Source organism: Periplaneta americana, chromosome 4, assembly GCF_040183065.1.
Source record: "Periplaneta americana isolate PAMFEO1 chromosome 4, P.americana_PAMFEO1_priV1, whole genome shotgun sequence".
In the NCBI taxonomy this organism is placed as follows: domain Eukaryota; kingdom Metazoa; phylum Arthropoda; class Insecta; order Blattodea; family Blattidae; genus Periplaneta; species Periplaneta americana.
The window spans coordinates 72399246-72421976 of record NC_091120.1 but is presented as its reverse complement, the minus strand read 5'-3'; the positions used below and the strand labels follow the sequence as shown (position 1 = coordinate 72421976).

Genomic DNA, 22731 nt, shown 5'->3' with positions numbered 1-22731 from the left:
CACAAAAGGAGGGAGTGGGGAACTAAAAAATGAACAAGTGTTATGATACCGCGATGGAACATAAAAGAAAGATGAAAAAGGAAAAACTGTCTTTCTTTTATTTGGTTTAGTGCAAACATACTGCTAATGACTTCGGGTCTTTCTTAATTATAATCTCCACCGAAGCCAGGAATCAACGATCAGTCATACAGAATAGCTGTACGTAACGATCCCAACAGTAGGTTTCTTCTCTTCTCTCCTTCCTTCCACCTGAAGACGAAGGGAGAACCACCCTTCGAAACGTTGTCTTAATTTTTTATTGTGACAACCAGTAATGAAAAAAGTCCAAACCCCTCACCTAAACATTAACAATCCACCATTGCTTTCCAACCCCTCATTTAGATCAACAGTAGGTCTATTGTTGACGGTACAGTTGATCCAAAATTAATAATTACACAGGCCTGCAATGAAAAAACTTAAAAAATTATCTTTCCTTTATGTATTTTTGTATGCTGAAGCCAGAAATGACATCAACAATACCACATCACGCACCATTTTTACACAATTTATATTTTATGTTTTATAGGATTAATATACTGGGTGTTCAGTTCAAAATGTGTCTTGGCTCGCTGTATGCCTTCATGTGGCTAGCTGATGAGCCTAGAGAATTCAATCTTCCTACACTTCCGCAGCTCAGGTGTATAATCTAAGAGGCAGAGAAGTTGGCTAGCAAGTACGGCGTTCATTCTGAAGAGTACGTGCCGATACGTACGGTAACGCCAGTAGTGGCAGGAATGTGAACTGTTTGGAAATACGTACTGTCGGGATATGGGGAGAGGGTTAAGACGATTACTTACGTATTTGTTTACATTAACTTCGACGGTCAACATGGACACGGAGCATTTGATTTGTGTTGTGGAATGTTACCGTACGCAACCGATGATAACAGATACCCTGCGTACGACTTGCCGGCGCAAAACACAGTTCGAAAGAGGTTATGGTAGCACACAGACCGTACAGACCGCCATCTGTTGCTACGACGTTCAAGTTATACCGTACACGTTCTCAAGTTCAGATTGAAGAACGCCTTAAATAATAGGCAACTTCTCTTACATTTAAGCTGAAACTCGCTTCAAATCGGTGACCCAACAACAGTGACGTCAAGACACACTTTGAAATGAACACCCAGTATTAGTGATATTGCTGCATCCGTAACCCAGTGCTGTAATGTCAAAATTTTGTACTAAACAACTGATGAGCATCAGGAACATAATCTAGAAGTCTGTGTGATGTAGAAAGTGAATGTACTTAATAGTTTACCCTGTTTGAACTCAATGATTTAATACGGGATTTAGGATTACCCAAGGAAAAAGTTGAGCTCTTACGCTTCAGATGTAGACTGCCTACAAAAGTGTGGTTACTAGACTCCTAGGGAACAACGAAGGCTCCGACTATGTAATGATCCTTGAAATTATGCTGGAGCGATCCAAACCCATGGGATACACAATGAGTTTAAAACATAACTTTCTGAAAGCTCACTTGGATTTTTTTCCCTGAAAATCTTGGTGCAGTGAGCGAGGGTCATGGAGAATGTTTCCATCAAGATATTAAGGATATAGAAAGAAGATAACAAGGCCTGTGGACATTAATATGATGGGAGATTAATGCTGGAGCATGCACTATGATATTCAAAAAACCTTACACAAGAGGAAAGACAACATGCACTGCTTAACCATGAAGATAAAGAGACAGTGTGAAGCCTTTGACTAAATATCAGTTGTTAAATAAAACAATGTGATAGTTTTTGTAAAATATACCTCCTAATATGTGACACAGGACATATTTAGCTTCATAACTTTTCTATATTAAATTCAATAGCACTACATTCACATTGCTAAAAACGTCAATGCATGTTGAAGAAAAATGGTACGCGATAGAAAAAATCTGAGTTCAGTTTTGGATTCAGCACCCTAAGCAACTGTAAATGTACCTTAAATTTTGAGAAAAGTTTTTATTATCCTTAATATTCCCGACTTGTGTTATTTTAATTTTACTGACATATTGTTACACAGAACAATAGACATTTCGTCGCTAAAAAGACGAAGTGGCGTAAGCGACAAATGTGTAATTTTACAGGAGAGAAGTTGAAAGAAAAGTTTGTTTATATGCGGACCTACAACTCAAAGTAATAAATTGACACGTCAAAGATAATACATTGATTCAGTTCGTTTATTGTTTCTCTTAATAAGGACTAATGGCAAACTCTAAAATTTTGATACCTTATAGGCCAAGAAGGCCTTAATTGGAGATACGTCTGTTCGAAAGATTTCACTCATAATAGGAAGGCACTTACGCCATACACATGACTGATCGTATAATACTAATTTATGCTATTCTTTGAGTTGTATTATTCTTTATTTATTTTTTGACTAATTTTATTTATTTTTTATTTTTATTATACATTATAATTATTTGAAAGTCTAGGAAATAAAGATGATTATAAACTTATTTTAATAAAGCAAAATCAAGAATTTTTTTAAATTACATAAAATTAATGAATAATGTATTTATTTGCAAAACTAATCTTTCAGGTAAAGCTCCCTGTAAAGCCGATTTGGATAATTTCAAGGGAAAAAATGTTCCGGGGCCGGGTATCAATCCCGGGACCTCTGTTGAACGTACCAGCGCTCTGCCAACTGAGCTACCCGGGAACTCCATCCGACACCGTCTCAACTTTTCCCTTTATATCCACATAACTCGCGTGGGCTGACGAAACGCCAGAGACCCACATCGAGTGCACACAATCACAGAGATTGTGTGCACGCGATGTGGATATAAAGGGAAAAGTTGAGACGGTGTCGGGTGGGGTTCCCGGGTAGCTCAGTTGGCAGAGCGCTGGTACGTTCAACAGAGGTCCCGGGATCGATACCCAGCCCCGGAACAATTTTTCCCTTGAAATTATTCAAATCGGCTTCAGGGAGCTTTACCTTAAAGATTAGATTTGCATAATGTATACGTTACTGTGTACGTTAACAGAAAACCACAATTCCAATTCACACAGAGATTGTTTGCACTCGATGTGGGTCTCTGGCGTTTCGTCAGCCCACGCGAGTTATGTGGATATAAAGGGAAAAGTTGAGACGGTGTCGGGTGGAGTTCCCGGGTAGCTCAGTTGGCAGAGCGCTGGTACGTTCAACAGAGGTCCCGGGATTGATACCCGGCCCCGGAACAATTTTTCCCTTGAAATTATTCAATGTATTTATTTGTTTACAAACAATTTTAAGAAACACAAACAAGTATTGAAAATGTTCATGGGTTAATAATAATTATTGTACCCTAGAATTAATGTGGGAGTTCCTTGTAGAACGTTTTATAAACATCCCTTATTACTGGTGTTGACCCTTTGCATAGCTGCTGCAAATCGTTGTACTTCTCAACCGAAATCTTCGGAGAGGTGACATTAAGAAGAGGCAGAGGAAGCTTCAAAATTTCAGAAATATTCCGTGATTTCAGAGATAGCTACTCATAATGTTCGTCCAAATGACTGGTTTTTACAAAAACGCAGTTAGGGTCGTCTTTGGTCACTCTGACTTCTCTGACTGTAGTCCATTCAATCTGTTTCTTTTTGTGCCAATTTCATACTCTAGACAGCTTAATAATGTTGAAATAGTTAGTTTGCTCGAATTTATAAATAAATGTTCATTTTTGGCATCACGTGGCAATCCATGGATTATAGGGAGCCTAGCAATACACTGCACACATAGACGTAACGACCAATTTTAAAAATGGTAATACCTAACGAAGAGACGTAAGCGACTTGCGAGTCTGATACGCCAGTTCGTCTGAAAAAGAATGAAAGAGCAATGGCGTTTACGACGATAACACGATGTTCACTGCCAAGTAACCATTAGAGATGGATGTACGCCAGTTCGTCAGAATATAGATATGGTCCAACGAAGTGTGCTGGCGAAGTATCTCCAAATTTTTGGTTTTGGCGCTTACGTCACTTTGTCAGATAAGCGACGATTTGAGCTCTGAGATTGTACATTTTATATATGAAATTCCGCTACACAATGAAAATATAGGGATGTGATATAGGATAACTACACAAAGAATAAGGTCTGTGTTTTTATTAAGCAACAATGCTGTCATTTGTGATGTTCAGACTTGTCTTTGATCAATTGTCTAAACAACAATAGATGGAAGCAAATGCAGATCAGAGGCATCCATTCCGTTTTTCGAAGAGCTTAGTTAACACTGATCGCCAGTATGTGTACTTTCAATAAGATTCAGTCATAGCACCATAAGTGTACAGTTAAGATACATTTAAATTTATCGCAGGAATTTTGAAGTCGTATCGCTGGTATGACAGAAAGTCTCGAGAACAGTCTTGGAGCACTGTTCACAGAGATAGCTATGTCATACACAACTTGTCAACGTTACATGAAACTTTACCTCTATCGCATGCAATGTGTTCAAACATTACGCGATGTGGATGGACCTCCAGAAATTATCACATTTGCTACCATGGACGCGAAGTTGCCTGAGTATCAACCATGCAATTTAACTGACTGTGAAACCTGCTTAGCATTACTGTAAGTAGTAAACAAACGTAGGTTTCAGGTATGAAGACGAAGTATAGTTACATTAATCATAAAATTTGCACACTGCGGAACATCTAAACTGAAATATATCTGATGTAAGTATTGTACTTATAATAAAATTGTAATTGTACTATTGGCACTTCTGGAGACAACCTACAGAAAAGTTGAAAAAAGAACCCTCCAGAGATTAAAATGATGTAATATTCAGTTTTGTTAAGAGCATTCACTTTAATGGTAGTTGGTGTCTTCATCTTTGTCATCTCATGTATAGCAATGTATAATGAGATGTTCTTAAAATGTGTCGAAAGTGAATCTTCTTCTTTCCGCGGAACAATGTTTACTCGTATGTAGAGAAAAACTTCTCTCAACGTCACGTGAAGTAATTGGTGTGAATTGTAAATATTGCTCGTCGTGATTTGATATATTTCGTCTTTTTGCGACCTTAAAAAAATCTGTCACTTCTAAGCATATAGCAACAATCCACCGGTATCGGACACAGCGCCAAACTACATAAAATAGTGACAACCAATAAGCGCCAAAAAAAATTGGCGCTTTGGGTCTCAGGCTGCAAAAATTTCGGTTAAGGAATGTGACTAGAAAATGATATCCTCTATTCCCACACGTATTGACGAAGCTTTAACGCAGCTTAGGAAATGTAATATTTTAACAACGATAAATGAAATAAAATTGTACCTAGTTTATGCTTGTAAAATAAACCTGAAGTTTTTATGTAAAAACTCAGAAGTAGTTTTGGCGGATGACATTTTTTGGCTATGTCCAAAGATGTTTTATTGGTTATAAACTATTCACGTGTTCAATATGGGGCGTTACGTACAGGTTGCATATTGTATTTTACCTTCAAACTCTGAATCGTATTGTGGTTGTTGTGACACTTTATAAAATAACTGTGTGCTCCTTCCAGACTGGACTTTGCTCCAAAACAGATTCTCTTCGACTTCGAATTAGCAGCTGACATTGTATTAAAAAAATATTAACTCAGGCAGTAGTAAAAGACTGATATTTTCATTTAGGCCAGACATGGCATAGACGTATTTGATGAAAGGTGATTGAAACAGAGAAAAAGTCTTTCCGCCATCGGGATTTGAACCCGTGTTTTCAGCTCTACGTGCTGACGCTCTATCCACTAAGCCACACCGGATTCCTATCCCGATGCCGGATTGAATCCTCTCAGTTTAAGTTCCCCCTCTTGGGTTCCCTCTAGTGGCCTACCCTCAAGCACTGCGTTATATATGTATGGCAATGGCACAATGTCCATACAGAGGTGCACTTGTTATGAGTGACTAAGTGGCAGGGATCCGACTGAGTAAGTGCCGTCTTAAATCACAAAGTGATTATTTTTCGCATATCACAGAGGTGGAACCCAAGACGTGGAACTTAAACTGAGAGGATACAATCCGACATCGGGATGGGAATCCGTTGTGGCTTAGTGGATAGAGCGTCAGCACGTAGAGCTGAAAACCCGGGTTCAAATCCCGGTGCCGGAGAGAATTTTTCTCTGTTCCATTCATCTTTCATCATATGATGACGCAGAATTTCTGCACGGAAATATCATATGTTCTTCGGTACATAATAATAATAATAATAATAATAATATATACATAGACATATTTGTTAAATTATGTTGAAAAATAGAAAAAAAGCTTTACGACGATGGGAACAATGACATTTCACTTTGGTTAAAAATATTTTCCTTGTCCTCAGATAAAGATGAAGATGAAGATGCTTTCTGTGAAATGTTTAGTAGTATTTCGAATAATGATAAAATAACAGAATTTTCCAACTATCTAGAATAGTATACCCCCACCATAAGGTTCTTACTGTAAACTACGGCGCACACTTGCATTTGGTTTCAGGACATAACGAATTACCTAGTTTAATGATACTTGAATCCAAAATATTTTACTTTCAGAAAAATTATTATGGTTTAAAATTCCTATTTCCTTCATTGATGACTGAAGCAGTGATGACTGGCAGAAGCCTCTGTGTTTCTCTGAATCAGGATTTTGAATTAATCTTGTATGTATTATCCATGCCAAATTGCTGCTGAAACTCTACGGGAATATTGATCGGATGTTACTGAAAAGGAAGACTTACATCATGTGAACAATAACTCTTCGCACAGATAACAGTGCCCTTAAACAGTAACAAAATAGAAGAGTAAGAATAAAAATGATGAGACAAAAAATGAAGGAGAATGATTGGTAAAATAAAGGAACTGAAATTTTTTTTAGTATTCTGCTTTGTAGCAGTCATCTGCGGTTAAGTATACTCTGTGTACGCATAGACTTCCACCACTTGTGACTTTTAGATTAAGAAATTCCATCCGGACAAAATTATTTCCTTTCCTGTAAAAATAATTCACTCTCAGAATTTTTAAGTACTTGAATTGTGCGTCACTATAGACAGGATTGCTTGAAAAGGCAAAGGTAACAGTAGCATAAAATATTTTATTGTAAACATCACATAAGGCAACAATAATAGCTCCAACTCTTAAAGTCAATGTACAATATTATCATAAAATGAAGTAACAGTACATTTATTATTTACTCTTATATTGTTAACCTAGACCTCAATGCATGTAGACCTACACAAGCAATGATTACGTGATACAGTATCCTATTACATATAACGAGCATAGTTTTATTTTACAGTAAGTTCTCTTTACAAAATACTTCCATTACACAGTATTTATTATATTCAGTATTTTCATCATTTTTGTTTTACACATATATTTAGTAATTTATATATAAATTAAATAAATACGAACAAAATACAAAATAGTTCCATTCAAACATTCGTAATTAAAAGTAAACACATAAAATAAATTTTTTTCTTTCCGTCTGTTAGTCACTAAAATCATGCTTCTGTTTTCTTCAAAGTCATACTTTCTTTATGGCAATACTTTATAATTTGAAATAGAATTAAGTATTATGCCTTCTTTTTTTATTTGCACAGCCCATTTCAGTATATGGGATGAAATTTATTATCTATTTTTCTCATGATACTCATGCTATGTGAGGATATTTAAGTTTATTGCATTAATATTGCCTGTGTTTCTGAGATATCAGTAATAGTTGTGTAGTTCATAAAGGATAGTAAATTTAACTTTTTTGTTCGGTGATTATCTTACATCCCTTACCTAAAAAAAAGTGACGATAGATAGACCAAAGAGGGATGAAAATCATGGACAGGACACAAATTATTGTTAGGTTGTCCAACAGTGCATTAAGAGTTCAAACTATTACAAAATACAAAGATCGGGAAAATGTGGTTCAAGGTTACAGGTCTTCAATCATTCTCGTAAAAGTCAAATAAGAGCCGGCGTTCAAATTAGTCAAAGTAGAAACACCTAATTTGTTTTATTTTTCTGCTAACTTGAAATTTTGGAATTAATGTTCATCTATAAAGGGTGTTTCAGAAGTGATGATAAAAAATTTAGGGATGAAAAGTAAAAACGAAGAGAAGCAAAAAAGTTAAAGTAAACATACCGGTAGGTTTTCAAATTAACGTATTTTAGGAAAGCCATTCATTTAATTCCCAATATACCCAATCATTTTAAGACAGCAGTGTATTATGATAATAAATTATTCAAAGAATTTTAATCTTGTCCTTTAAATGAGTATATATTTTATTCGAACAAATGTAAATTTCCGTTCTGCAAAACAATTTTACAATGTTATTTTTGTTCAGATCAGATTTCTACACTTTTAAAGACAAAACTAAAATTTGTTTAATAATTTATTATCATAATACACTGCTCTCTTAAAACTACCGAGCATATTTGGGATTAAATTAATGGCTTTCGCAAAACATGCTGCGAAATATTTCATAGAAAATAATATTTATCTCGGAAAAGGAAAAAAGAAACGAAGAAAATTGTATTAAACTTTTTTTGTTTGAAATATGTCAAAGAATAACCTCCAGTAATTAATGATATAACTTACAGTTCAACATGTATGTATGTGTGTGTGTGTGTGTGTGTGTGTGTGTGTGTGTGTGTGTGTGTGTGTGTGTGTGTGTGCATATAAGCTATGTCTTGTGTTGATATTGACAGAGTAATTGTGTGTTCAGTGCGAAACGTGGATTAATTATATCCAATTTTATTGCAAAAAGGGGGTAGCTGTATTATTTGTTTTTATTTTATCCCCCTCAAATTTCTGATTATAATTAAACTCCTAGGTATCTAGGACATAGTCTGAAAAATGAAATGAAGCTCAGTTAAAATTCGAATTTTTTAGAATGTTTCTTGTAGTTTTTCACAACCTCGTTTTTGCAGGGAGATCTTCAATCGTATTTGGATTCCATATTCACAATGTTGAATCATCCCCAGGAGGAGAACGGTTTTCTGATAACAATACAGATCATATTAGTGTGATGCATTTGTATTCTATCTAATATCCGTTCGCTTATTAACTCGGGATGCCCTGCAACCTATTGGCTTGTTGTGTCCACTTCATTTATGTTGCATTTAGTGTCTGCTTTGTCTACTTGAGACCTCAGTGGTCTCAGAAGACGGTCTGTGAGCATTTTTATAATCTCAATGGAGACATCGTTCCCGGAGATATGTGCCTAACTTTGGGGAGGGGACAAACAACAGGCAGAAGCTCCTAGATGTTTTAAAGTACAAATCGGAAGTGTTCGACAGAGAATTGAGGCTGTACTTCCCTTCCGAAGGCAGTGCTAACAATATATTTCCGAACTGCACTTGTGTTTATTTTACTGTTAACCATGCACGTGTTACTGAAGATCATTGCTTCTCTGCCTGTTAAATCTGTCTATCAAACAGCGTCATCAGCGTCAGATTGTCTTTGAGAACTGAGCTTCTACATATGATTTTGTGCAAACATGTCAAGAACCTATTGCGATTTTTCCTGGACTCTCTCCTATACCACTTATGGCTAGTCTTTTTCTCTGCTTTTCAAGTGATGCATTAGTATAGATTCCAGGCGTTTCTCAGGTTCTAGATAACTTCTCCGTTTCCTATGTCCAGTGTGTTGCCTACATTCAGGGCAGTCCGGAAATCTATTGATTGATCTTTGTGTTGCCTATTAATTCCTCGCCTCGGATCGTATTTTAATCCGCGAACTTCGGAAATAATGACGAAGGTAGCAACTATTAAACCACCAAGAATGATGAGATTGTTAAAACTTGACAAGCTTTTATTTATTAATTACAATTATCCAACTTACATAATTCTTTAATGCAACTACATTTTTTGCCTTTTAATCTATTACGGAACGCTACGTGAAAGCTACAGTCGTGAGTTCGACCCACTTTGGGAATGTGTGTTTGTCTATTGTCAATGTAATTTCCCGAGTTACCTTGGAATGAGGTCAGGCGTCATGGCAACAGGACGTCAATAGAGTTCCACCACGTATTCATCTTATGTTACCTCGAAAGAGCTTAAATATACAGTAGATTTACGGTAAATTCTATAGAGTATGAGAATTTGTTGATAGTTACAAAGTGATGTTTCGAAAAACGATCATTCTCTTTTGGAAGTGTAAAATGAGTTATATATGATACAGGTCTCTATATTTATTGTCATCATTGCTACTATAAATAATGGTGACCCTTCACATTTCTGCATTCGGTATCACCATGGCTATCAAAATACGTTTACGTGCATATACAGGGCGTTTCCGGGCTGGTGTTACAAACTTTCAGGGATGATGGGGAAGGGCACATGTATCAATTTGAGATAAGGAACCATGGTCCGGAAATGACTGAGTCGAAAGTTATAAGCAAAAATACTTGTGTGGAAACGGAATTGTAATTTGGTACCACGTGCCCTCCTTCCCTTAACCTTTGGAACAGTCGTGGAAAGATGGTAAGGGCCGGTTGTCTCCTACGTGGGTAGTTGACCCGATACAATCTGTGAGCTTGTCTACTGTTCCCATTGGCTCATCCGTATTCGAAAATCAGGTCTGCTTATTCCGCTCTCGTGTATTCCTCCGTTTCACTAGGACTGATTGATTGGACACTGCAACTTGCACACATACACTGCTGTTTGACCATGTCCGTTACACATTACGCTATCTGCATTGCTTTAGTGTAGTTTCCTGTCCCCATCCCTCAGACACCGCACTGAATGGAATACTGTAAGCAGACAACGTAAACAACGTCAGATGAATACAGTATGTGTAAGGTGTACAGATACACATAAATAAGGTGTACAGAGGAATAAAATTATTCTATTTCCACACAACTATTTTTGCCTGTAACTTTCGACTCCGTCATTTCCGGACCAGTGTTCCTTATCTCAAATTTATACATGTACCCTTCCCCATCATCACTGAAAGCTAGTAACACTAACCCGGAAGTATCCTGTATATAATATATTATATTGCCTATATATTTACATACCAATTTTTATCTCAGTGATATTCAAGCATACGAACATATTTAAAGAAGAAAGCGAGATCATAAAATGGCATAAGAAAGATTATAATACTCTTATATTGTAAAAGTCAAGCTATCTTAATTGACATATTAATTTTTACTTCTCTACTCTTTTCCGTAGAAATATCTTGATTCTTATAAGTAAATATGATGGACATATGAGATAATTAGTCAATTAAAAATACTTATGGAGATTAAGTATCAATGTTGACGATTTTAGGTAGTGAAACCACGTTTGAAAATTGAATTTCTGAAACGTTTTGCAACCATTCGCAGGTTTTAGGTGTCGTTCGACGTTTATGAGCCTGCGAAACTGAAGCAAATAAACATCAGTTCCATCGTACTTTTTACAAGCGATTCTCCTCATACACTACCTAAACTTCTGATATGAAGCTGTAGTCCTAGAAATCGGAAGTGCCTAACATACTCTTTCATCTTTCAAGAAAAGTGCAATGTTAGCCATGTGGCACAATGTTTGGAGAAATGTATGACTTCAATAAGTGTAAATTCAAACATGTCTGCGTAAACTTGAAGTTCCGTATGGCACTCCCAGTAAAATAATGGCGTAAATCGAAAATTGTGATTTGTAAAGATAAGCTGTTTCCTTGTAAAATACTGCTGTATAAATATTTTAATAATTAGGTACTTAAATCTTTGATAATTTACTATTTTATTAGCAGAATTCCATACCTCTAACTAGTAAACCAGCGTTTGATATAATTTACGAAAGTAATATGTGATTTTCGACATACAACAGTATTTTACTGGGAATGCGATACGCAAATTATGTATCTTATTCTAAATGAGGCAGTAGAGCAAGTGGACTGCTTCAAGTACTTGGGTTGTACTATAAGGAGCAACATGAGCTGCTGTCAGGAAGTCAAAAGGAGGATAGTAATGGCAAAGAAAGTTTTTAATAGAAGAAGGAGCATCTTCTGCGGACCTCCGGAAAAATAACTAAGGAAGAGACTAGTGAAGTGCTTTGTATGGGGTGTGGCATTGTATGGGGTAGAAACATGGACATTACGACGAAGTGAAGAGAAGCGAATAGAAGCATTTGAAATGTGGATATGGAGAAGAATGGAACGTGCGAAGTGGACTGACAGAATAAGAAATGAAGCTGTGTTGGAAAGAGTGGGTGAAGAAGGAATGATGCTGAAACTGATCAGGAAGAGGAAAAGGAATTAGTTGGATCATTGGCTGAAAAGAAACTGCCTATTGAAGGATGCACTGGAAGGAATGGTGAACGGGAGGAGAGTTCAGGTTAGAAGAAGATATCAGATGATAGACGACATTAAGATATATGGATCATATGAGGAAACAAAGAGGTAGGCAGAAAATAGAAAAGACTGGAGAAAGCTGGCTTTGCAGCGAAAGGCCTGCCCTTGAGCTGAACACTAAATGAAATGAAAGAGAAATTCCAATTGTATCTTCTCTGTTGGTGATGAAATGTAGAGAGGACTTCCCTTTGAATTACGCTCATTTTTAAGTGAAAGTGTAAGTTATTTTATTCTTTTGGGTCGTTACAAATTCCTGAATATAATTATCTTTATTTCTAAGTCAGTTTTACTGACTGATTAAGACATTCTCTTATTGTCAACGCTTAGAACACATTTTCTTTTCTCTCGTTTTTTACCTGTAAACGTAAGTACAGTGTTATTTTTAAACTACGAACAGCTTGCAAGCATGCCGTGTGCCTGCAACAGTAGTCAGTGATACGCCCACAAAACACGCAGAAAACCTTCCGGTGTTGTAATACTGCCAGTGTAACATGCGTATTAAAGTTAAGTAATAGAACCATTTGCATAATTATAATAAGCCGCCTTGGTAGCTCAGTTGACACAACACTGGCTTGTGGCGAACGCGAACTCTAGTACAAATATCAACTTTTTTTTTTTTTTTTTTTTTTTTTTTTTTTTTTTTTTTTTTTTTTGCGATAGACGAAGCCAAGGTCGTGAGGGTTTTTCTTGGAGTTCTCCCGTTTTCTTCTTGTCATTCCACCAACACTCTCCACAATTTCCATTTAATTAACTCTCAGAAAAATAGGGTATCTTCTGTTTTTGCGTGACGCCGAATCGATTGCAGTTTCTCCAAAGACTGGTCTACCATGTAAAGCCAAGATGAGAAGGCTACAACTTCTGAAAGCTCTACTGCACACTTTCCATATTAATGCCTCTCACTGCGGCGAAAGACTGAGAATAATTTTACATCTACTTCCTTCAGAATTCCAACATGTTGAACATTATATTACAAATGAACAAGCCTTCAGTTTAAAATAATTTTAAACCATTTTAATTCTACAACTTCGGCACATTGTTTGCTATTTAAATATACTGTTTCTAATTACAACCATATTTACTGGAATGTTTTTATCTGAATGTTAATTTAATACTATGTTTGACGCCATTTACCCTTTTTAAAATGAGCAAGCAAGGTTAAAATTTTTACTTGTGTTTTATATGTGTTTTTATCTTTATATCTTTTCACCTAGTTCAATTTTACTTGTTTGTTAGTAAATTACATCACCTGAAGATGCATATTAATATATTGTAATTGATGTAACAGAATCTACTTCTGCTGCCATAACTTGATAAGTGATAGACTGAAAATAAAAACAAAATATTTGATATTATAATTTTTTTTTATGTATTTGCGATTGACGAAGCCAAGGTCGCGAGGGTTTTTCTTGGAGTTCGCCCGTTTTCTTCGTGTCATCTCTCCACAATTTTTCTTTAATTATCACTCCGAAAAATAGAGTATCTTCTATGTTTGCGTGACGCCGAATCGATTGCAGTTTCTCCAAAAACTGGTAAATGCCAATAGTGGTAATTCTAGATGACTCGCATCTGCATCAGAGGCAATGAAGTCTTCCAAAATATCACTTCTGACAGAGACATGACGACATTGGCGGTTCTACGAAGTCAGCAGACTTCATCCAAAAGTATGGTATACGAATTTAAAGGCTGGCGGTTGCACAAAAAGCATTGGGATGTTACTGTAGGTGTCTATTTCGGCAAGCATCTCTGTAAACTAGCTCTATTATTCTTATAAGAAAAATAGATGTATTGTTAAGCCGGGTGCGCTCTGAGTTCAGACAGTGCTTTACGTGCTTGTGAAAAACAAGTTAATTCACTGTCTTGCTGATAGTGAGCTGTGGTGTGTTATGCCGGATAAAGATCAGGAATAATTCATATGAATTACGATATTTTTGTGAAAAAAATGAGTTGTTCAGAGCAAGGAAGAAAATTTTATGAAAAAGTCTTGATTCTACTGTTTTGGAAAGACTAAGATGTAGATACAGGATTGTACAGTAATGGCAAAAAAAACTAGACCGACGGAATAATCAAAGTCCCCGAAATGAGCCACTGCGCATGCCACGCCCGCATTCACAAGATAGCGAGTAATCTATTAAAATTGTTGTAATTTCGACTGCTGACGTAGCCCATTTCGAAAACCATTAGAAAATAAGCTGGTAAAATTCATGTTCTGGGAATAATAAGTTAATTAAGTAGTAAAATATCGCTGCACTCGAGAAGTATTGGGAATAAATTTAAATAAGGAACAAAAAATGTTTCCTTCCCAGGCAGGATTCGAACAACGAAAGTCTTAGTTACTAGTCCATCTTGCTGTCACTGTGAACAAGGCTCTGAAATCAGCTATAAGGGTCGGTCCGTTTTTTTTTTGTCACTACTATACATACTACAGAAAGTATTGGGTTTGTTTTAGATTAGAAAACAGTAAAAAAAAGTATGGCATCAGACGTTAACAGAAGATGTTTAGTAGATTGAGCTGAAAATTTCTCTCTCGATCTCACCTCTAAAAACATGTTCTTACCACCACGGTGGCTCAGTGCTAGCGTACTGTATGTATGAGCCAGGGGGTGTGAGTTGAAATCCCGATCAATCCGCCCTGAATTTGTAACTTGTGTTGAGCAAGACCGTGGTCCAGACAACAGCGGTTTTCTCCGGATATTCCGGTTCTTTCTAGACTTGTTACAATACTTAATTACGTAAATTGTCATTTTATCAACAGTAATCTCACCAGAGGTTTTGATTTATCTAGGGAAAATCAAAACTCGAGTGGGATTTAATTGACTATTACACGATTAGAAGAAAGTATATAACGATTAGAAGAAATAAAGTACTCTAATACAATAAAATAGATATTAATTGACTTACTAAAATTCTATTTCATTAATGTTCCCTTCACCAAAACGTTTGAACGAAGCCACCATTTTCAGTCGACTATATATGCGGGAAACAAATGACGATCGCAAGGGATGTTTTATGTTACAGCAAAGAATTTGCAGTTTGAAATGTTGGCGAACAAAGAAACAAATGCTAGGGAAGTGATTAAAAACAAACAAATGCTAGGGAAGTGATAAAAACAAACAAATGCTAGAGAAGTGATAAAATTGTGCGATAAGCAGCAATGATTGGTTGAAAGACATCCTTTCGTACCGTTTTGTTGGTCAAAAGTAGTATGACGTAGTAAAAGTGTAATAGTCAAAATAAATACTCCTATGTTCAGAAAAATTATGTGTATGCGGAAAACGCTTGCCTGAAGTCACAAGATGTGACGAGCAAATCTGAAATATGGTACAGTATTTCTTACTATATGATAAAATGAACAAAAGCTTTGTGAATCTAATAGCGCATCTCGAATGTGACATATTATATTTAACCCATAACATTCTTTTCAAGGACGCTTCATATATTTTGCTTTAATGCCTATTGGGACTTCTGCGGATTGATATATCAGTGGTACTCATTACGCGGCGTACGGGCTCTCAAAGACATTTTTTGCGGCTCTTGAACATCCTGAGGAACATTTTTTTAAATTCCTGTAATAATATGCCATTGGAGAAAACTTTGGTTACCCTGCATCATTATTGCCAGTAAAGATGTTCAACAAAAACAACACATATTTTTTCTAAAAAAAAAAAAGGTATTGTCCTGTCTCATGGACTTATTATGTCTCGATGTAATGATGGGTTATAAACGGTTCTATCTTAATATAGCCTACATTACAATAGCGTGCATTCAAACCTTGATAGCGAGTATCCAAAATATTTTCAATCAAAGATAGAAAGACTGGAAATGTTAAAAATATCCGTAATATCTAAACAGAAAGTAATGTATTCCACTGTACCTAAAAACGTATTGACAACAAAAGTATCATTCCATGTAGCAGAAATTAATACATTTAGAAATGCGGATATTGTTAAGGGATGCCTTCTAGCTTTATATGACACTTTAGTTTCTAAATTTCCAAATTCAAAACGAAGTACAAGTGAAATAAAACGACAAATCAACGTGCTAGTATTGTTATGATTTTGTAGAAGAGTAGCAGAGTTCGCTCTCCGACTTCAAAATGCCAGTAATGTGTAGACTAGTGTTAGTTATATTACTTTATATTGAAATAATAATATAATAATAATAATAATAATAATAGGCCAAATAACTTTTTTAATCCGTGCAGCATATATTGTGAAACATATTGCGGCTCTCGGAAAATTACTATTTCTAATTTTTGACTTTCCCCTAATTTCTATTGAGTACCACTGGTATAAATATACTTGAACAATATTATTCTTCCACATATCTCATGGCTTCAGTCATTTCCAGATTTATGTACTGCAGGAGAATAATTGTTATTGGAAACCCAAGTTTTAAGGGATATTGCATCATACCAACATTATACATTATATCGAATAAGAATTAAGCTTATGTACACTTAGCGGCAAAAAGAATGGGCCGGCCGACAATTTCTAAGTTCCAGAGACATACATTGCGCATGCTCGTCTCGTCAACACCATAGTTCACTAGGTAACACATAATTAAACCATTTAAATTTGCTGTATTTTGTTTAAGAGGCTAAAATATGTAATAAAATCGAATGGTTGGTTGATTCTAGACACATCAGGGCCCTTGAAGAGTGAAATAATAATAAAATTGATAAATACAAAATCGACCGGAGCGAATATGAACAGGAAAACCATGTATTATGCCGAACTAATATACTGTAAACAGTTACAGTAGCGTAAGTTGTTACGGCATTGGTATATTGAACACGTTAGTACTAGTAGCTCAAGGTTCGAATCTCTCCCAATCTTCTTTTTTTTTTATTATTACAAATTTGCCATCATATGTGTCTCGCAAAGCTATAATTATGTGGCGATATACAGTATCTTAGAATATTCCAAAACTCTAATAAATAATAAACCTCCCTCTCTCTTTCAAGCAATACTACTTTATGTTAATATAACGTTCTGTCTCGTCATTACGCTTGAAGATGGCACAGAAACAATAACTCATTGCCCTGGTTCCGACAGAACTTCGATTGGAGAAATGTCATTTTCTCCGACCAGGTAATTGTCTCCAGGAAGATTCTGTGTATGCTACTCTCCGACAGGACTTTGATTGGGGGAATGTCATCTTCTCCGACGAGGTAATTGTCTCCAATAGCAATGATAGTACTGCCCTAGTTTATTGTATGAATGACCACCGATACGCTTCGCGTGATGGTCGCGTGTTGGGAGTGGATGTCATACGATGGGGCAGGACTTCTGGAACGCATCCACGGTCTGTTTACGGCAGAAGTCTACGAGCACATTTTGGCAAATGTAATGATCCTTTCCGCCCGAAAACGATATCCAGTAGGAACACTTTTCTTCCAGCAGGATAATCATCCGATACACACCGCCAACCGGATTCAAAGATGGTTTACGAGGAGGCATGATGTCGACCCAGTCGACTGGCCTCCAAATTCACCAGATATGAATCCGTTTCAAAATTTGTGGGCTGCAGTCAAAAGGATCCTACGCTCTAATTGGCCAGAACAACCACCCGTTCGGACACCTGAGGAATTGTGGACAGAGTTCTAGATGCAAGGGAGAAGATGGCCAAGAATTTGACCTGTTTCATAATCTTGTGAACTCCATGCCGCGCATAATGAGGGCAGATGTTGACGCAGGTGGTTTGTGGACGAGATGCTAGTCCCCACCACAGTCTTTTTTTTGTTAATATATTAACAAATTGTTTGTTTTTGTTAATTTAATTATCTATTTGTGTTTGATATGCGTCCGTTTTTTTATGATGTGAAACAAGTATTTTTGTTTATACAGGCCAGGTCTCACCTATTAATAGCCCACAGATGATGGGCAATAATAATTTTACAAGGCAGGTATAACGAAGTTTGTTAACAAATGCCATTTCACATTTAAACTAATACTGTAAATTAAGTAAAAGTTAAAATTAAAAAAAAATAATTTTACCGTACCAGGAGGTGAACTCACAACCTCTGGCACGGACGTCAGACTTCTTACCACTGGGCCACACACTGCTCGTAAGGTTTATTACATTTTAGACGGATGACTTTCAATGAAGAGACACCATAGCAATGCCTTGCACTGGGTTACGTTTACACGAGTGAACCGCGCGATAGAACTTAGCATTTCTATCGACCAAGAGTCGGCCCATTCTTTTTGCCGCTAAGTGTACATATACTTGACTTATAGTCCCGTCGCTCTTATTTCCGGCAGCCAATCACATTGTACGTCGGCTACATTTAAACGTGTGCGTCTTGAGATTCGCTGATGAAGATAAAGAAGGCTCGATAAATACTTAATATAATCGTCCGCCATTTTGGCTCCTTCGTTGGCGTTCGCAGAAAGCACACGAGGACGTTATTTGCCGCTCAATTGTTTGCTGAATTACAGTGCGTTTGATTTAATATCATAGGAGCTATGATATGATAATGTTTAACGGTGTGGCAAGTAGATCCCTCGTCCGGTAGCTCGGCAACGAAAGAACAAAAATGGCGAACGATACTATCTACCTAGACTTTATAGAGCCTTCACTTTCTAAGACGTAAGCAAAGAGGCGGAGTCACGCCGGAAATAACAGCGTCGCTACTATAGGTTTTGAAGAAGACGATTTCTCTTCATTGCTGCATTCCTCATGCAAAGAGAGGTATTCCGCGTGTTTTTTCATAGCACAGTGTTCCTGAACTACCATTCGCTTTATAGATTAAATTTCTACATTACACAATTTACGCTGAAATGTTTCTGCATTTGTTAATGTGGTTACCAGCAATTTTTTGTATAGCTTTCAACTTCTTGCGATTGGAGGATTTATCGTCTGACACTTTGAAATCCGCTCATTAAACTGCACAACTTCATACGAACGGTAGTACGTAATTGCTTTTTTATTTATGTGTGTTATTGTAACGTAGTGACTTAAGTCATTCATTTAATTCATAAAGATTTTGAGGTATACTGTGAATGCTACAGACGTGTGCAAATTAATAGACTGAAACTATGATTATGTATGATTCAAGTAACATTTATTCTACAAAACTCATTTATTACACACTGTTTGCAACAATTCATATTTAATATGAAACCCTTTGTTCTTTATCATCAATTTGATGCTGTTTGGCATGCTGTTCATGAGATTTTCACATTGTTTTTTGATGTTTTTATCCCTGTGCCATATTTGGATAAGTGTTTTCTATGAGGTCCACCTTGGTGGTAATCGTCGTTCTTTTTTAGTTTTCTCTTTATGATAGAACAAAGATTTTCAATTGGATTTGCGTCTGGCCTGTTACCTGGCCACGGAAGGACGTCGTCATTATTTTCAGCCGGAAAATTAGTTACTGATCTGGCTTTGTGACAGGGTCTCCATCCTGCATGAAGACACATTCACCATCAGGGAACCAATCCCTCATTTGTGGAAAAATTTGGGTTTCTAGGACTTTTTTACACTGATTCAGTCGCATAGAATCCTACAGAATTATTTTGTGGATAGTAATTCATGATAATTATGAAAATGTAAAAAATGTGGTGCTGAGTCTAATAATTTGCACACGTCTGTAGTTCAGTAGACGTATATGCCTGGATGTATTCAACTTGAAAGTAATATTTTGGTACGAACTTCCTAAGACTGCATATCAGTACGATTGTTCGTTACTTGGTGCATCAGTGCAAAGTTTGAATCAAATTGGATTTGTGTTTTCTGAGGAAGGGTACATTGAAGATTGCAAAATGTCTTTTTGAGAAAAACAGCGATGAACATAAATTTTATTTTTGGTGCTTTTAGTCTGCCATGCCTCAAAATATGCATGCCATTTAAAGGGCATATATGACAACTTTACATTTTTGATTCAGAAAAAGGAGTAAATGCATATTTAATGGAACTAATTTTTTGGTCGTTCCAGTTTTTAGTCTTTTTAAGTCCTCTTTACCTGCTTTGATAGCTAGTATTATGCCGTATTGTTCGCATACGGAGCGATGATCATGTTGAGTATACAGTCTACTTGCAATCTGTTGCTTAGTTTAAAATGACACGTGGACTATCCTTCGGAACTTCATGCTGTATTTAATCGGTAATAGAAAGTGTTTAATCCCAACAACTCTTGAATCATTAGTTAACATTACTCCTTTCGTAACTCAAATTCCACTTTCATACATTGCATGAGAATAAATTAAAGTATTAATAGCAATAATGTCTATTTCTACAACTTATCCGCTGACTCTACTTACCACGAATGGCGGCGGATCGACGATACTGCTTAAGGCAACACAGAACACATTCTTACCGGAATTAAATTCCTGTCCACAGGCTTGGTAGCCACAAACGCTACCATTGAGGTAAATCACAAACAAATATCATAATATAAATAATAATTGAACTCAGACTACACGGCGTGCGGCTGGTTCTGCTGGATGTTGTACTCTATCTGCGAGTAAGCCTTCTGTATCTCTTCTGGGTTGAGTATGGCCTCCTCTTCTTCGGACTTAGTATACTGTAGTTGCTGCAGCTGAGTGTCTTTGGGTGGCAGCATGTCTTCCGTGAGCGTGCGATAGTATGTATATACCGCAGCCCAGAGGTAGGCAAACAACACTGGAACACGAGAGAACCTCATCATTCGACTAGACTGCAGCGGTGATCAAAATGCGAACGGCTGTGATTAGATTACACACGAGAGACAGCCTAAGAAGTACGGAGACGAGGGAGAGGTAACTACAACCAGTGGTGGTTCGTGCACATGCTGAACTGAACATTCCATAGCTCATTTCCTGTCTGTCTCTAGGTAGAATGTGCTATATTTATAATCAAGCAATATATTCATTAATCTCAATATTTTTATTGCAAGGAAGCAAATCGTTCTATATTAATTCATGAATAATTTAATAAGGAAAAAAACGAACCTCATTTGTAAGATTACTTAAAAATATAAGAAAACCACTTTTTCAAACACACAAATATATTAACTTAATGACTGAAACAAAACCTTCAATTATTTTTTGTGCATCTTTCTGGAAAGGAAACAAAATCCGGCTGAATGTTACACACAGCAATTCTCAACTGTGCTATGTTTCGTTCGTAAGGCGGGACCTGTTTTTGTGTTTAATAAGTATAACTTGTGAAAACAACTGTTGACATAAGTAGAAGAAAAAACGTTAATATCTTAGCAGATAAACGTTTTAAGCATAGGATAATAGAATTTAATAGCTCGTTCCATTCTTACAATGCATATAATATTGAATCAGTTGTTTATTTTATTTTTATTTTATTGGGTTATTTTACGACGCTGTATCAACATCTAGGTTATTTAGCGTCTGAATGAAATGAAGGTGATAATACCGGTGAAATGAATCCGGGGTCCAGCACCGAAAGTTACCCAGCATTTGCTCGTATTGGGTTGAGGGAAAACCCCGGAAAAAACCTCAACCAGATAATTTGCCCCGACCGGGATTCGAACCCGGGATACCTGGTTTCGCGGCCATACGCGCTGACCGTTACTCCACAGGTGTGGACCAATCAGTTGTTCTAGAATATATTAGGCTATTATTAAATGAATAACTAGGAAATAACTGATAACAGTTACCTCATCTAAAGATTGAAAAGCTTAAAATTGATATGTAGCCTATACTTCGTTCCGTAATGTCTGACAGAAGATGTAAACATTGCCGCTAGAGGAGGAGGAAACTATAATTGCTATTGAACCAATGGCAGGGGTCTCATTATACGCTTGTCTTGAAGTTGGGCGGGAGTAAAACGCTTCAGACCGCCAAACGTCTAGATAAACGTGGAATGAGACCACTGCCATTGGTTCAGTAGCAATTTTATATTTCTCTCCTCCTCTGCCGGCAATATTTACGTTTTATCCTTCAAGGGAAGAGACCTTAAAAATATTCGTGCACGTACAGAAGAATAAATTTATAACATTTACCTTAAAGTGGGGCTACTTGGACATCATTTTAGCACACTTTGTTCTAAAATATGGAACTTTTATATTAGAGGGATTAAAAAATATAAACTGCACCTACTTGGCATACAAAATTACATAGCTGGTATAAAAATTGGAAAATACCTTTCACAAACTTAAACAGAAAAAATTATTAAGTGTCCAAATAGCCCCGGTTTTGGGGTTACTTGGACACTTAACTGTTTTTAGACATAAAACGTTTTTCTTTGTCGTAAACATTTCTGTCGTGGTTACCATTGTCTTCATAATTATCAACAGTAATCTCACTAGACGTTTTGATTTATCTAGAGAAAATCGAAACTCGAGTGGGATTTAATTGACTATTACACGATTAGAAGAAAGTACGAGTATATAAAGATTAGAAGTAACGAAGTACTCCAATACAATAAAATATTAATTGACTTACGAAAATACAACTGTCTTCAAATGTATTATTGTACCATCTCAACAT

At 36.4% G+C, this 22731-nt stretch overlaps 1 protein-coding gene across 4 annotated transcripts in view; it reads right to left on the bottom strand.

Annotated features, from left to right (window-relative positions):
• Positions 1 to 8591: 8591 nt before the first annotated feature.
• Positions 8592 to 22731, bottom strand: part of LOC138697913 (uncharacterized) — a 37204-nt gene continuing 23064 nt past the window's right edge. For all 4 annotated transcript variants that reach the window (XM_069823507.1, XM_069823506.1, XM_069823508.1 and 1 more), the window contains exon 6: positions 8592 to 20911. In XM_069823507.1, coding sequence (XP_069679608.1) covers positions 20706 to 20911 — 206 coding nt within the window. In that variant the 3' untranslated portion in view covers positions 8592 to 20705. The remainder of the gene's footprint in view (positions 20912 to 22731) is intronic.